Source organism: Plectropomus leopardus, chromosome 15, assembly GCF_026936395.1.
Source record: "Plectropomus leopardus strain MGB_pleo_1.0 chromosome 15, ASM2693639v1, whole genome shotgun sequence".
Classification (NCBI taxonomy): domain Eukaryota; kingdom Metazoa; phylum Chordata; class Actinopteri; order Perciformes; family Serranidae; genus Plectropomus; species Plectropomus leopardus.
Window position 1 is genome coordinate 26,075,048 of NC_142190.1, and position 14,284 is coordinate 26,089,331.

At 38.6% G+C, this 14,284-nt stretch overlaps 1 protein-coding gene across 1 annotated transcript; it reads right to left on the minus strand.

Annotated features, from left to right (window-relative positions):
• Positions 1-2,210: 2,210 nt before the first annotated feature.
• Positions 2,211-11,922, minus strand: rnf167 (ring finger protein 167). Its single transcript, XM_042499555.2, has 10 exons — positions 11,467-11,922; positions 9,708-9,832; positions 9,431-9,511; positions 9,211-9,348; positions 9,043-9,130; positions 8,854-8,944; positions 8,571-8,676; positions 8,052-8,145; positions 7,747-7,827; positions 2,211-6,564 (listed from the first exon to the last, which is right to left on the minus strand). The coding sequence occupies exons 2-10, from the start codon at positions 9,804-9,806 to the stop codon at positions 6,140-6,142; spliced, it is 1,203 nt and encodes a 400-aa protein (XP_042355489.2). The 5' UTR covers positions 9,807-9,832; positions 11,467-11,922; the 3' UTR covers positions 2,211-6,139.
• Positions 11,923-14,284: the final 2,362 nt, after the last annotated feature.

Consider the following 14,284-nt stretch of genomic DNA (forward strand, 5'->3'; position numbering starts at 1 on the left):
TTCGGTGTGGATGGTAAGAAGGATCCAAAAAAGCCTAAGAACATGTAAACTATTACTATAGACTCATGATTTGGCTCAATGATACTAAATTGTTGTGGTACATTTAATATTATACATTTTCCAGTGATGAAAGTCAGGTAGAAAATTCAAAACAGAATAATATATAGGCCTAAACTAAAAAAAAAAAAAAAAAGCGTTTACCTCATAGTGGTGTTGGGGAACTTCTCTGGAATCCAGCAGCACAAATGAAGATACAGTTAAAAATATCAAGAAAGGAGATCTAAGCACAGAGGAGAATAATGACAAAGATCCCGGCATCTTCTAACAGCTGCACTGGTCGAGAAAATGTAATGTTTCTAAATGCTTCAAAACGCAGCACACAAAATTAGTCCTGAGGGTCTATATGCAGAATAACTCTTCAGAGGTTCCTTTGGTTTACAGACTCATTTATGTGATGTCATGTACGCCATGTCCCGTCTATTACAATCCATGTCCTCAGTAATAATAAGAATAATAATAAAAACAATTGCTAACCTGGTCCTGGATTTGAAACGTCTTTTCTTCAGAGCAGCAGGCGACCTGGTTAAAGACGACTGTGAAAGAAACTGTGAAAGTTAAAAAGCACGGAGCTTGTTAGGAAGGATTAAAAAGAGTGAATTCATCAACTATAGGCAGTCATAATTAATCACCATAACACCCACAGTACACTCCTGATAGGCCATGTCAGCAAAACTGATTTTTTTAAATAATACTTGCTTTTTTCACCATTTATTTAAAATATTCTGACTTAAAAATAATTAAAAAAAAAAAAACAACCCACAAACTCATGACAGTGGTAAATAAGACGATTTTTCTGTGAACTACAAATGCTGCCTTTTAACCAGTTACATTAAAATTTATCTCTTAATTAAAAATTCTAGGGGGCACATGCAACAATATTTTTACAACACACACTAAGTTATTTTACAGAATAATCTGCAGCATTATAGCAACTATATTCAAACTGAATGTAACATGGAATGATAAACCAAAGTGAACAATGTCATTGCTCAACACCCGCTAGTATCAGTGGGGGGATTGCGATAAACAAATATGATAAAATTAAGAATGTGTTATATCATTTGAGCTGTCTCAAAATACCTCAAAAACTAACATGGACATAGTCAGCATCATCCTGTACAGGATTCCATTGAAAAATTCAGCTTTTTTAAATTTTTCTTTTTTTTTTTTTATTGGAAGGTCAAACATGAATATTTGATAACAATTTAACTTTGGAGTTTCTTCTTTTAAATAAAAACAAAACCCAGAACAGTCAGATAACTTGTTGTATAAAATATCATGTATTTCATAATATGTGCAAAACAATGAGTTTTGCACATATTATGAATGTGCAAAACTCACATTCATGAGTTTTGCACATTCTTTTGCTCAGTATATCAAATGTGGAAAATTATTGCTGAGACACAGATATTTCTTTGTCTTTCTTGGCAGCTAAAAGCCCCCGTACACCAAGAATACACAAGCGTCAAAATTGAAGGGGCCGGGGTATCCAGTGGGTGAGTGGGTAAAGTGTCCTTGCCGCAGCATTTGCTGGTTCCAGCTCGCGGCCCTTTTCTGCATGTCATCTCTCTCTCCCCCTTTCACACTATTGATCTGTCTAATAAAGGCAAAAATGCCCCAAAAAATCTTTTAAAAAAATGGAATGAACGAATTATTGCTAAATTTAGTAATAATTGTTAAATGTTATTTTTTGCAAGTTCCATGGCCTTTACTAAAGTAAAAAATACAAAATATGCTTTGACAAATGGGCACTTTGCATATCAAGGGACAAAGGGGCAGGTGCTCAAGCACAGCCCTCTGCACATACCTGCACACACACACACACACACACACAAAATGTATATTTATATGTACAGTATATATATATATAGAGAGAGAGAAAGAGAGAAGGAGAGAGACAGAGAGTACGCTATAGTGATTTTCCAATATATTCATTAATTACTGCAAAATAACCTGAAAGACTATTCAGCAGGGTGCCTATAGGCTAATTAGTTATTTTCCATTGGGATGTAAGATGTGGTATTTATCACCAGAAGACTTTCACTGGCGAGCTCTGCTTTTACAAAGCTCAGTCCTTTCATTATTATTCATAAAACCACCTGCAACTTATGACTCAGTGCCCTGAAGGAAGATGGTGAAGAGAGAACATCTAAAAACACAAGTCTTTATTCCTCCCAATGAAAAGTAATTCACTCTACAATTATGGCTTGGTGTAATAATTATATCATACTGAGCACAGACCTAATATTAATCTATAAATATCAAAACACATCCTAATAAAATACCCACTTGCTTCATCATGGCTGTATTGAGAACACACATTATCACGTATGACAACAGGCCATTGTAATCGAGTGTGTTACTTAACTTTTCTTTTCTCATCGTAACAAAAAAAGGTGGCTACAAAGTCCCATTTCTATATCATTTAATCTTCCACAAATCACACATTAAATGCAGCTTTCCAGAGACTGTGTTTAGAAATCCTACAGATTCTCAAACCTGCTTTAGACAATCATACTTGACACTGTACATTTATTATTTAAGTGTGATAAACTAGGCACGTTCTAAAAGAAGAAGAAAAAATAATAATTCTGGGATTATATTTGTGCATTTGTTTCAGTTAACAGTCTCTAAAACTGAGACATATAGAGAAAAAAAGAAAGTACAGTACAAAGTCATTTGAAGCAAATAGGGGAAAAAAAGCTGTTCTATTTTACAATACAGACTATTGCCAACAAGTCCCGATCAAACGTTGATAGTGTTGGGTCTTTAAATCGATCATCAGCAGAATATAAAGATGGAATGTTGTGATTTCAGAGTCCTACTGATTCTCCTCTTTGACACTAAATACAACGTATTGACAAATCATCAGACACAACGTAAATATGCATCCTGTCAGTGTTTCCTCTGCTATCATATGCAGCTGTAGTGTTTGGTTGGACAGGTTAGTCCTCTGATGTGTTAAACATCATAATATGGTGACAGATTATCGGCCTGGCCAATTATTGAGGCCGATATTTGGCAATTTGTTGAATATCCGTATTGGTATTTTTTTTAATGATCCCTGATAAAAATTCATTAATGAAAAAGTGCAAAAAGCGTGTCGGCATGGGAGGAACTTCTACTACTAAAGCTATTTTTATTAATATATATTTTTTAAATCACATTTGCATGTGACTTTATAAAAAAGTTGCTGTATTTGATACTGGAGGTTTCAGTTTTTTATTAAACATTTTCTAAAGGCATTTAAACAAAGTTTTAAGTTGGAGTTTTTTAAATTCCAAATTCTAAATACAGACAGAAAGATTTTCATTTTTCTTGTAAATGCATATTGGTTCCAAATATTGGTTATCAGTCTCATTAACTACTATTAAACTTTATCGGCACTGAAAAACCGGTCAACCCCGACTCTGGATCAGTCACTTGGATCATACATGACAGTAACTCTAAAATACGACCCTGATTTCTTAGTTTCTGTAGATGAACGCAGAGGAAGCACTGATCACATCTGTATAATCCCGTTCAGATGAACAGGGAGTGTGGGTAAATTTGTACAGTGCTTAAAAACACCCACACCCTGTAAAGTTAATATACATTAAAAACAAAAATTCCAGTTGTGAGTTTAACATCCAATAACAACTGTTGGGAGCAGTGACACAGTTTGGCTGAAACAACACTTGAAGTTTTAATTCGCACTGCTCTTCATTTAACTCAACAGCGTGGAGGTCATCATATAAAGCAGAGAAACAACCCACATCTTGTTTGACTGCCGCCGCTCTTGCCCAAATGTTCGGGTGCAAATCAAGCGTGTCTAAGCCGGCTGTCTGTGTCAGTACTATAAACATGTGGAGACACAGGCTGTCTCTTTCTTTTTTGTCACTATAAAAAAAACAAAAACGCTGGAGCACATTTACAGACAAGGTGACGGGATGGAAGCATTCTAACAAGCGGTATTCAGTACAGCTAGACACGAGGAAAACAAAGGAGTGTGAATCCTGTCCCTTCAATTTCCCAACATTTAATTTATACATACACATGTACATCAAGGCCAATGTAAGGCAATGCTCTTTTTTTAAACCTAAAAACACCTCCAGGGTCCCGCAGTTCCACGTGTTATCATTCTGTGATATATAAAAACTGAAAATGATCCATTAAAAATATACTATGCAGGATTTTCCTTCCTGTTTACTTATTTTCTGTGTTTGGGGTGTATATGTAGCCCCACAGTGCTCAGGAGAAGTTGGGCATTATAAAAAAGAAGTGACCAGGTGCCAGATGCATGACGTGTCTGCACAAAAAACATGGACGCCTTTCCCAAACATAAACAGTTTTTTAAAAATTATTATATAAAGGTTAAATGAGCTGTGACAATGTGTGCACCTCATGCACTCTTTAGTCCTGTGTGCACATGGTTTTAGGCTTAAATATTTAGATTAAATAGAAGTTGACGGACGGGTAACACTGTTTTCAGGCTGTTTGCTGCACAGCGCTCTGTAACATGTCAATCAAAGGCACCTTTCTAAAGTTAATTTTAAATTATTTACGCATGATGAATTTCATCATTAATCATATTTACATCCCTGTTACTGATTGTTTACTTTGATCCTGTGAAGCACTTCAGTCAGTTTCAACACGAGTGCTATATGTATAAATCATCCTTCTGATATTTAATAATGATGATGATAATTTTACCATGACGATGGTTGGCTGAAGTGTGATACATTAGTGGCGCGGACACTACAGACATCCACAGCTGTGAATAATGACGGCTGCTCTGGCATCGCTGGAGAACCTCGGCGATGCAACACAATCTGTAAATACCACTTTCTTTACCGTATTTAAAATGCATTGAAAGGTCTGCGGTAGAGGGGCACAAGTATTAAAATGCAGTCGTATGCACGGCTTTATTAATCTGGCGAAAATGATGCACATTTCTGCTTTTTAGTTTTAGTGGTGAATCTAAACAGAGTTTTATGCATCTGGCCTCAGGTGCCAGACTGTAAACAGCAGGCGTCCAAAAGACACAGAGCTGAGTAAAGGCAAAAATGAGAGTGAATCTGGGGATGGCTTTTACTCTTATTGCATTTGTATACAAACTGTAACCTACAACCCTGCATAGTATACCTTTAAATATTCATGAATATATATTTCACTAACTCAAAGACAAAAAAAAGCTAAAAAACTCATGAGACCAAACCCCATTTATTCTCACTATGTTGTTCATTTGCAGTACCCGCTCACCTTTACTGTGTTGCTATAAACCTGAGTTTGTTCAACATGACAAACTGGATAAAGCTAAAAAATGTTTCCTTAAACTGACCACACAGAATTATCAATAACCATGTGAAAGCAGCAGAAATGTGTAATATCTTTGCGATATTCTATAACAGCGTAATTTAGTGTTGAAATTGAGAAACATTTCAAAGAACTGAAATATATGTTTTTTTTTAAATGTAAAAAGAGAACTAAGGGGATTTAAAGATAAAAAATTAAAATATTCCCCCTCCACGTGCAAATTTTTGTTAGGAAACGATGCAAAACTGATCAAAAGGGCAGTCAGATATAAAACAATCATGAGTAAGACAACAGAGGGTCTGCGAACTTCACTCAGTTAAAAACATTACACTGAAGCCTAAAAGATCCAATAAAGTGTGAGCACAGAATTCGTTCTGTTTAGCTTCATCTACTTGGGACGCACTCTTACTTATACAGCACTTATCAGATTTAAGCGGCCCTTTCTTTTTGTGCAGCACTAGTGGTTAGGTCACGTGGCATGGTCGAGTTATGAATTACAACATGCATTAAAAAAAGGAGGTCTACAGACAAATATAGGAGCACTGGAGTGAATGTGTGAATAGAGGTGGTTGACGCTCATATTTTGTAAAACTCATCAATTCATGTGCTGCATGTGCTTTGACACTAACTAGTAGACCTCCTCTGGTTACTGGGTAAAAGATTGTGTTATAATAAATGTCTAGCTATCCACAAATCTGCAAACTATTTGAAAGTACAGTGTGACAGCAGGACTGATGACACAAAGACCCCTCTGAGGTAAAACTGAATGACCTCATTCCAGCCATCAGACCTCCACTCTGTCCCTACCAATCAGCTGAGCAGTGTCGTCATCGGTGTGGTGCCTCTCCTCTCCCGCGTCATCGCTCTCTGAGTCTGTGTCCTCCAGGGGGGAGTGGTAGCCTTCGTAACCCAGGATGGGGGAGTCGCAGTGTGCAGGGGAGGCGAGGCACTGGGCAGTAGTGGTGGTGGTGGTGGCTGCGTAGGCTCCTGGGCTCCCTGAGGGGGACCCCGGGTTGGAGGGTCGCAGCAGAGGAGTGCGCTCCGAGTCTGCATCACCCTCAGTCCCCTCTTCCTCCCCACGCGCCCCGCTTTCCTCCTCAGACTCAGACTCGGAGTGCTCTGTGTTGTTGCGAGTGACACGCTGCTTGCACACAGGACACGTCTTCTTGGTCTGTGTGAGCCACGGGTCCACACACTTGCAGTGGTAGGCTGACAGGCAGACAGAGTGGCAGTTAGAAACAAAAACTGCAGTGTAATAGGAAACTGCCATTTTAGGTTTGGAGGAAAATGGGTACTATTTCTTTGTGAAAGTTTTGAACACACATATGCACTGCAAACCCGTAATTATCTAGATCAGTGGTTCCCAGCTGGTATGTGTGGTCCAAAAGTGGGTCACAGGTTGATTCTGAATGGACTGCAAGTGACTTGTGAAGGTATCAAATTTAAAAAAAGAAACAATTTATTTTGAAGAACATCGAATTTGCGGCACAGAGCTTTTATTTTGAAGTTCCATTTCTGTTTGCTCTTGCCATAGTTTTAATTCTTTGTGTTCTTAGCCAAAGTGTCTTTTACATTTTATGAAATAAAATTAAATGTGTGGTAATTTATTGAATGTGTGGACCTTGAACTAATGAATAAGGAGAAATATGGACCCCGTGGCTGAACCGGTTGGGAACCACGGATCTAGATATTACCCAAAGCTGCATACGAGAACTCAAATGTCGGGGAACATCAGATTGAACCCATGTGTGAATATAGCAGGTTATTGTTACAAAAAAATTCACACCTATTAAGTAGGCACGTTGGTAACGTTTCTATCAACTTGCGCAAAATCAGAGGAAAAAAAACATTCAAGGGTGAAGAAGGAGGGTCCTTTACAACAGCAATTTCACTAGAGAGATGACCACAATCAGAAACTTCTGTTGAAACTATCAAACAAATGCAAGGAATTACAAGAGACTCATTGCTTTATGACCAAATCACTAACCGGCCACTTTGCCGCAATGTAATCCATGTCATATCCTGCCACCTGCACACTCTAACTCAGCGCCACCCCTTGCCTAAACCAAACTGAGTATTTCCAGAGGTGAGAAAACTTCTCACACAGACAATCTCTTCTTGTGTGCCACATGTGTGAAAGGAAAACTCCAGACAATTTCAAGTCCTGATTCTCTGGACAATATCCACAGTTCATACGAGAAAACGTCTTTGTGGAGTATAATATTGTACTTTATATGATACATTAGGAAGGGATACAAATGTTGAATTGCATGAAAGGTGAATTCATGTACATTGTGTCCAAATAGTACAAAAGCTTGTTGCTGCAACTGTGGCAGATGTGCAAATTATGGCGATATTTTGCAACATTATGAAACCATATAAAATATTCACCATGTGAACAAGGTAACACTCGCAGCTTGTCTCCCTCTTCGTATTCATCCAGACATATTGCACACACATCATAGTCATCCCCTAAAACAGAGGTGAAAAGTTAAATCAGTCAAATTTAATAAAAATATTATTCATTTCAGTTTTTTAGAAACATATCATAAGAATATGTTATACAAGTAAAAAGCTTAACAGATGACCTGATATGATATGATAACCTCATATCACATGCAAGGAAAAGATGATTGTTGCAACTGGTTCTTAATATTTTTATGAACACGACAGTTAAACTTATACAGTCTTGTTACCTTTGGTGAACCTGTGGGTTGGAATTCGCTTCAGTTGTTCCTTGGACAAGCGATTTTTCCGCAGCCTTTTTCTGTACTGCACACATCGTATAATCTGAAAAACACAAAAAGACAATGTCACAGATTAGATTTACAGGGACAATCAACATGCATGGATAGGGATTTTATAAGTGTTCGTGTAGGACCCCACTGCTCAAGGTAAGTAAAAAAAGGTTTTCTGGGCCTTTTCCTTGTAAAAAAAACATGTGTCTATTGAATAAATTATAGCATCTCGGGAAGAAAATTAGCTGGCTCTAGGTTTGCTGAAATAGGTCACATTTTGTGTACTAGTAATCACCTCTGCTTCCCATGGTCCAAATAGTCTTTCTTTATAACCAGGATGATGATACAAATACACTGTATGATTGCACTATTGTTCTTATAATTCTATTAATTTAAAACAACACAGAATTTCAACAAAGGACAGTGCTACATACTGAATAAACACCCAGGGAGGCATCACATCATAGTCATACTTACCAAGACGACACACATCACAAGAATGATCATGCCAACTACTCCAGTGAAGGGAATAAGGTAGTACGACAGTGGAAAAGCAAACTCCGGCTTGAGGATCACGTAGGCCCTGCAGGTACCAACATTAACATGAGCTCTAGTACGAAAAAGGTTAGTATGTATTGATCTGTGGCTGTGCACTTCTAAAGCTGACAGTTAAAGCTCGGTTTGGTCTAGATTCCTGTTTGGTTTGACGACGTATTTCAAATAAATGTATCTCCAAAAGCATTACAATGGTTCTTCTTACCCTTGTTCTGGAATTATAAAATTCCTGAGAATTTGGGAGGCATAGTAGCTGGTGAATACAGACGGGATCTCAATTTCTTCTGCAATAGTTTCTGTAAAATAAAGAAAAGGGTAGATAACAATTTTCGCCATTTTAGTAAAGTATTGTGAATGTTTTTTTTTTTTTCTAGATTTTATCAAATAAAATTACCATTGCTGTAGTTCATATTGAGCAGAGTCTCTGAGTACATGTTGTGAACGATTGCAGCACTGAATCCAGCTTGCTGTGCGTGCAAGACCTGAAAAACAGTTCCTAGCATTAGACCAGTTTGCTTCACAGACACTACAAGATTTTCACTGTCACTCAAACTTGACTTACCTTTATATCGAAATTGCAGTCATAGCGTCTGATGAGAGCGATGAATTTGGTGGTGTTGGCATCATAAGATGGAGGCAGTGGTGGAGGAGGGTCTATTGGTGTACAGCCATTAAGTGGACGGGACACCAACAAAACTCCCTTTCACAAAAAGAAAAAAACATTATCAAGGACTGTGACCTGTTTTCCTTTATACATCCTTTCTTTTACACTCTGCTCTCACCATTAGTCCATCCTTAGGAAGCGGAGAGCCAAACAAGGCAGGCAGGTCTTCAAATAACATCGAGGTCATATTGCTATAATGCTGCCAAAAAAAACAACAGATAAATAAGAGAAGCCATTATATAAAGCGGAATTTGAGGAATCACATGTTGTGATGTAATGTTATGTTGTCTTGGACCCCAGGAAGACTAGCTTGTCGCCCAGGCGTCAGCTAACGGGGATCCTTATAATAAACAAATACACAAAATATTTAGAGCTTAATCTGAAAGGTAACTTACAGCATAGATATAGGCATGTGTGGGTGAGGGAACCAGTACGATGCAGAGAACCACAATAAGGAGTCGAGCTCCCACGCACCATGCACCAAAGTGAGACATCCTTGGTTGTTTACAGTTGCATTAAACTGTGAAAAAGACATGAAAGTACACATTGTAATTGAGAGTGAGTTATCAGTCACAATGAGGGGAAATGCCTCAGATCACAGGTTGAAGCTGATCTGGAAGTTTGATTGCAGCCTGGCATTAACATATGAATGCACACAAACAATCAGGTGGTAAAACTGCATAAATATGCACATGGGTATGCAAATAAGTAATTGTAAACTGGCTCATTGGCATACATTATCATGTACTCTAAGGGAGTAGCAGAGCAAACCTAAGCCAAGTAATGCAGGGCTACATGACTCTCTTCCTATGTGAGAATACACACGTCCTATATTTTTATTTAAAAAAAAGGAGCATATAAGTCATAAAACACTAAGTTCTTTGCAGTGACTTTTTTTACTGCCGTCTGCACAGGTTTACTGGGAAATTTGATCAATAAGCTCTGCGAGCAATGTTTTGTTGATAAGTTAATCAATTTGTTTTTGTTGGTGCTAAAATGTCAAGTCTTATTCTTAAAATTGAGTATTTAACAAATCAACTGGAGACTATAAGTCATAAATTCTTATGTTACATTTTGTTTTCTATTCTTGCAGAATTATTTGTTGTAATTTTTGTTTGTTCTGATATCAATATTTAAATATTAATATGACCTATTGAAATCTTCATGTTCCCACACTCATATTGAGTTTCAACTTCGCAGCCTCATTGATTATCTTGTTTACAAATCCAGGCAAAATGAACGTGGGTGATTAAAATCAATATCTCTATAACTATAATTGTGTTCAGTATTTCAGTAACATCCTTCTGCCATGTAGTAAGATCTCGGGAGAACAAGAGATGTCTTCATGGCTGAATACTAAAAAACTAAAATCTTGAGCACAACACAACTACCTCATTCTCGCTAAAAAAAAAAAAAAAAAATCGAAGGTGTCTTTGTCTGCTTTGACAATTTGATTCTGACTATCGCAAGACACGATCAGCTTACAATTTACATTTGAGAGTCCCTTTGTTGCTATAGAGAGTAAAAAAACCGCTCCTGATCCCAGATATGGTTGACACTGCTGTTTTTGTTTGGTTGTGTCTGTACTTATTTGTGCACAAGCTTGAAAGCCCAATTGCATTAGAGTACAAATAACTGAAATGCAATTACGGACATGTTCACGTGTCCATGGACCTTTACTGTACTTTATGTGGGCTATTTTATGGAACTGGATAGCAATCAACCTAAATTAATGTTTCTTGTTTGTACTAATATAAAACCAAACAAAAATCGACTGTACGTGGGTTTAATCGCCGTCAACATTAGCGGTTTTCGTTGCAACCAGGAAGTTAGTGGAGAAAGAACCTGCTGCTATTGTTTTGTTTTAGTCGCAATGCTAACCCTGCTAGCTATGTAGCTAACTAATGTTTTCTCATCGCGTCCTGAGAAACAATTTTATTAGCCACTTATACTACTCCTGACAGGCGATTAGCTAGCCTATAATTAGTTACGTGAAAGTAGTCTGACCCGCTGGACTGCCTATTAGCTTATTCATGTCATGCTGTATTTTTTAGGTTCAGTTACCAACAACAAATAAAGCAACAAAAATACAAAAGCATATAAAAAGTCAGCGGGTAATGTTATTGTTATTGTATGTTACCTAGCGTTACATACCTTAATGTTCTGCTAATGTCGGCAACGTGAAGGTTTTAATCTAATGTTAAGTATCTCCAGTCGTCTCAGTTGGGTTTCTCACATGTCCTCGAGTAAAAAAAAAAAAAGCTCACGTTTGTTTTTCTTAACGGCGTCTCCCTACTTTCTGGACAATCCAGTACTTCCACAAGAAAACGACAAACAGGAAGGATTAACGTTAGCCGACGTCTTGCTAGTGTTAGCAGATGTAAGACACCAGTTACGTGACAGACTACGAAATGTCTTCTTCGTAGTCCGCGTTCATCATAGACAGGAGATTATAAACTCGTCTTTTAATATGTTTGTCGTCGGTGAAGCAGACACTTTGCCTTTTTGCTCGGTTTCCAAGAGTTGCGTTAGCTTGCTGCTAACGTTTTGGTTTGTTTGTTATTGCTTCTTGCGTCCTGGCTCTTCTTCGTGTTGTGGCGGCAGATTGACTCACCAGCATCCTGAGCCGCAGCGCCACCAGCGGCCACAAGCACAAACAGCAATGAACTAAAACCCTGCACAGTGCGAGCTCTTGGCTTCTCCTGGCTCATGGTCGACCACCCGTGGTTCAAATGAATCTGAAATGGCTAATCAAAACCGTATGGACCCCAACTAAAAGGACTGAAGGAACTATGAAAAGTCTTACATTATGATATTTTGTAATAGAGTAAAAAACATAAAATATGCAAAAGGAGTTTTAACATGCTAAAGATTTCAGGTTGCCTTTCATAAAAACAGGTGCAGACAGAGACAGACCAGTTTCACTGCATTCAAATGAACAGATACCAATCATGAGTGTATTTCCTGTTACTCAGGTATGTCATTTGCAAGAGATTGGGTCACTGATAAAAATCATACCACACAGTGACTATAGTGACTTGTTCTTAACAAAACAACAAAACGAACCTAAGCCACTGAGGGGCTGCTACCTGCTGAGACTGATAATTGACGGTCTGTCAGCTTTCCGGGTCCAATGAATCCAACACTTCTTGTAATCATCCACATTTATTTATAAACGCTCTTGACACAATGCGCCGATAATTGAACTGCACATACAAACAAAAGGGCTCACATATTTGCCACAACGCATAAATAAAGTCGACGACCACGATCCGACGTGACGTGACGTGACGTGACGGTCAAAAAACTGTTTGCTCTCTCATTCAGCAGCACACCTGCTGAGTAATTACGTCTTGCTCTATTTAATCATTCCTGCCCACATTAGTGCAGAGCGCCACCTACTGTGGCTTTCAGACAAACAAAAAAAAATAAACACAAATACACATAACCCAAAAAATGGCTCTAACACGCCGGCCCCTAATTGTAAATGACAGCTGACATTACAATTACCTTCAAAATTTAATTACAGAGCCACTATCCCAATAACACACAAAAAAATGTACCAAATAATACCCAATATTGTGCACCAACAACCTGGTTTGACTCAGAGGTCACCATAAAGTCAACACTAACAACTTGCAGCTTCCTGTAATAGGCACAGCTTTGTGACAGGTCTTTCCAAGATATTTGTCTTCGTCTGGAGACGCACAGAGCGATTTAGACCTTTCTTGTCGGGGAAAGTTTCCAAAACTCTGCCAAGAGGCCAGGATCCACGAGGAGCAGCAGAATCCATAACAACAACAATGTCTCCAGGAACAAAATTTCTAATTTTTTGATTCCATTTTGCCGTTTGAGCAAAGGGAGGTACTCCTGTACCCATCTTTTCCAAAAACAAATCCGCAATATATTGGACTTGTCGCCATCTCCTCTTCACGTACATATCATCTTTTATTAAACAGTCCAGGTGATAAGACTGGTTTCCTTTCATCAGGAGAATGTGATTTGGAGTGAGGGTTCAAGATCAGTGGGATCATCTGAAAGCTTAGTGAGGGGGCGCCCATTCAAAATAGCCTCAACCTCGCACACAAAACGGGTGTGGAGTCCATCATCATCCAGTGTTTGAAGATGTAACACAGAGGTGAGAACTTTTCTTACCATACCTAATGACACGCCCCAAACACCACCATGATGTGATGCTGCAGGTGGATTAAAGTTCCACTGATCCCATCTTGCAATAAGTCTCTCTGTATCTGGCCATGATTTAAAGATGCAAGTGCTTCTCTCAGCTCTTTCTTGGCTCCAACAAAGTTCGTACCATTATCTGAGCGCATAGATGACACTTGTCCTCTTCGGCTGATGAACCTTCGTAAGGCATTAATACATGCGCCAGTATCCAAGGATGGAGCTACTTCCAAATGAACAGCTCTGGGCCAAACAGGTAAAGATGACACCATAACGCTTTCACACAACTCCTCGACCTCTCTTCACCTCCAAAGGCCCAAAGTAATCTACTCCCACATTCGTGAAGGGAGGGAGATCAGGAAGGAGCCTTCCTTCGGTAAGTCCGCCATCTTTTGCTCACCCAACTTCCCTTTGTATCGTCTGCAGAAGCTGCACTGTGATATGATTTTTCTCACAGCTGAAGTGGCACTTGTTATCCAGAACTTCTTTCGTAATCTTGACAAGGTGTGATTTCTTCCACCATGGCCGACTTGTTGGTGTATGTGTCTTAATATGAGTGTGGAGATGTGTTGATCTTTGACAAGATGAGTGGATGCTTTTGTCTCTTCTGGTAGAGCTGCCTTACTCAAACGGCCTCCAACTCTCACAAGTCCATCCTCGAGACATGGGTCCAGTTTGTAAATAGAACTGTCTCTTGGCACAGATTTTCCAGCTGATAGGGCAGCAATCTCCACCTTGAACCTTTTCTGCTGACAATAGCGAATGATGGAAACTTCAGCATCCAAAAGAT

Excerpts from the sequence above, each read along its gene's own strand:
- rnf167 (XM_042499555.2), bottom strand. The coding sequence starts at position 9,806 with ATGTCTCACTTTGGTGCATGGTGCGTGGGAGCTCGACTCCTTATTGTG. Across the intron at positions 8,146-8,570 it reads TTGTGATGTGTGTCGTCTTG|ATTATACGATGTGTGCAGTA; the intron begins GTAAGTATGACT and ends TGTGTTTTTCAG. Across the intron at positions 7,828-8,051 it reads AACCCACAGGTTCACCAAAG|GGGATGACTATGATGTGTGT; the intron begins GTAACAAGACTG and ends CCTCTGTTTTAG.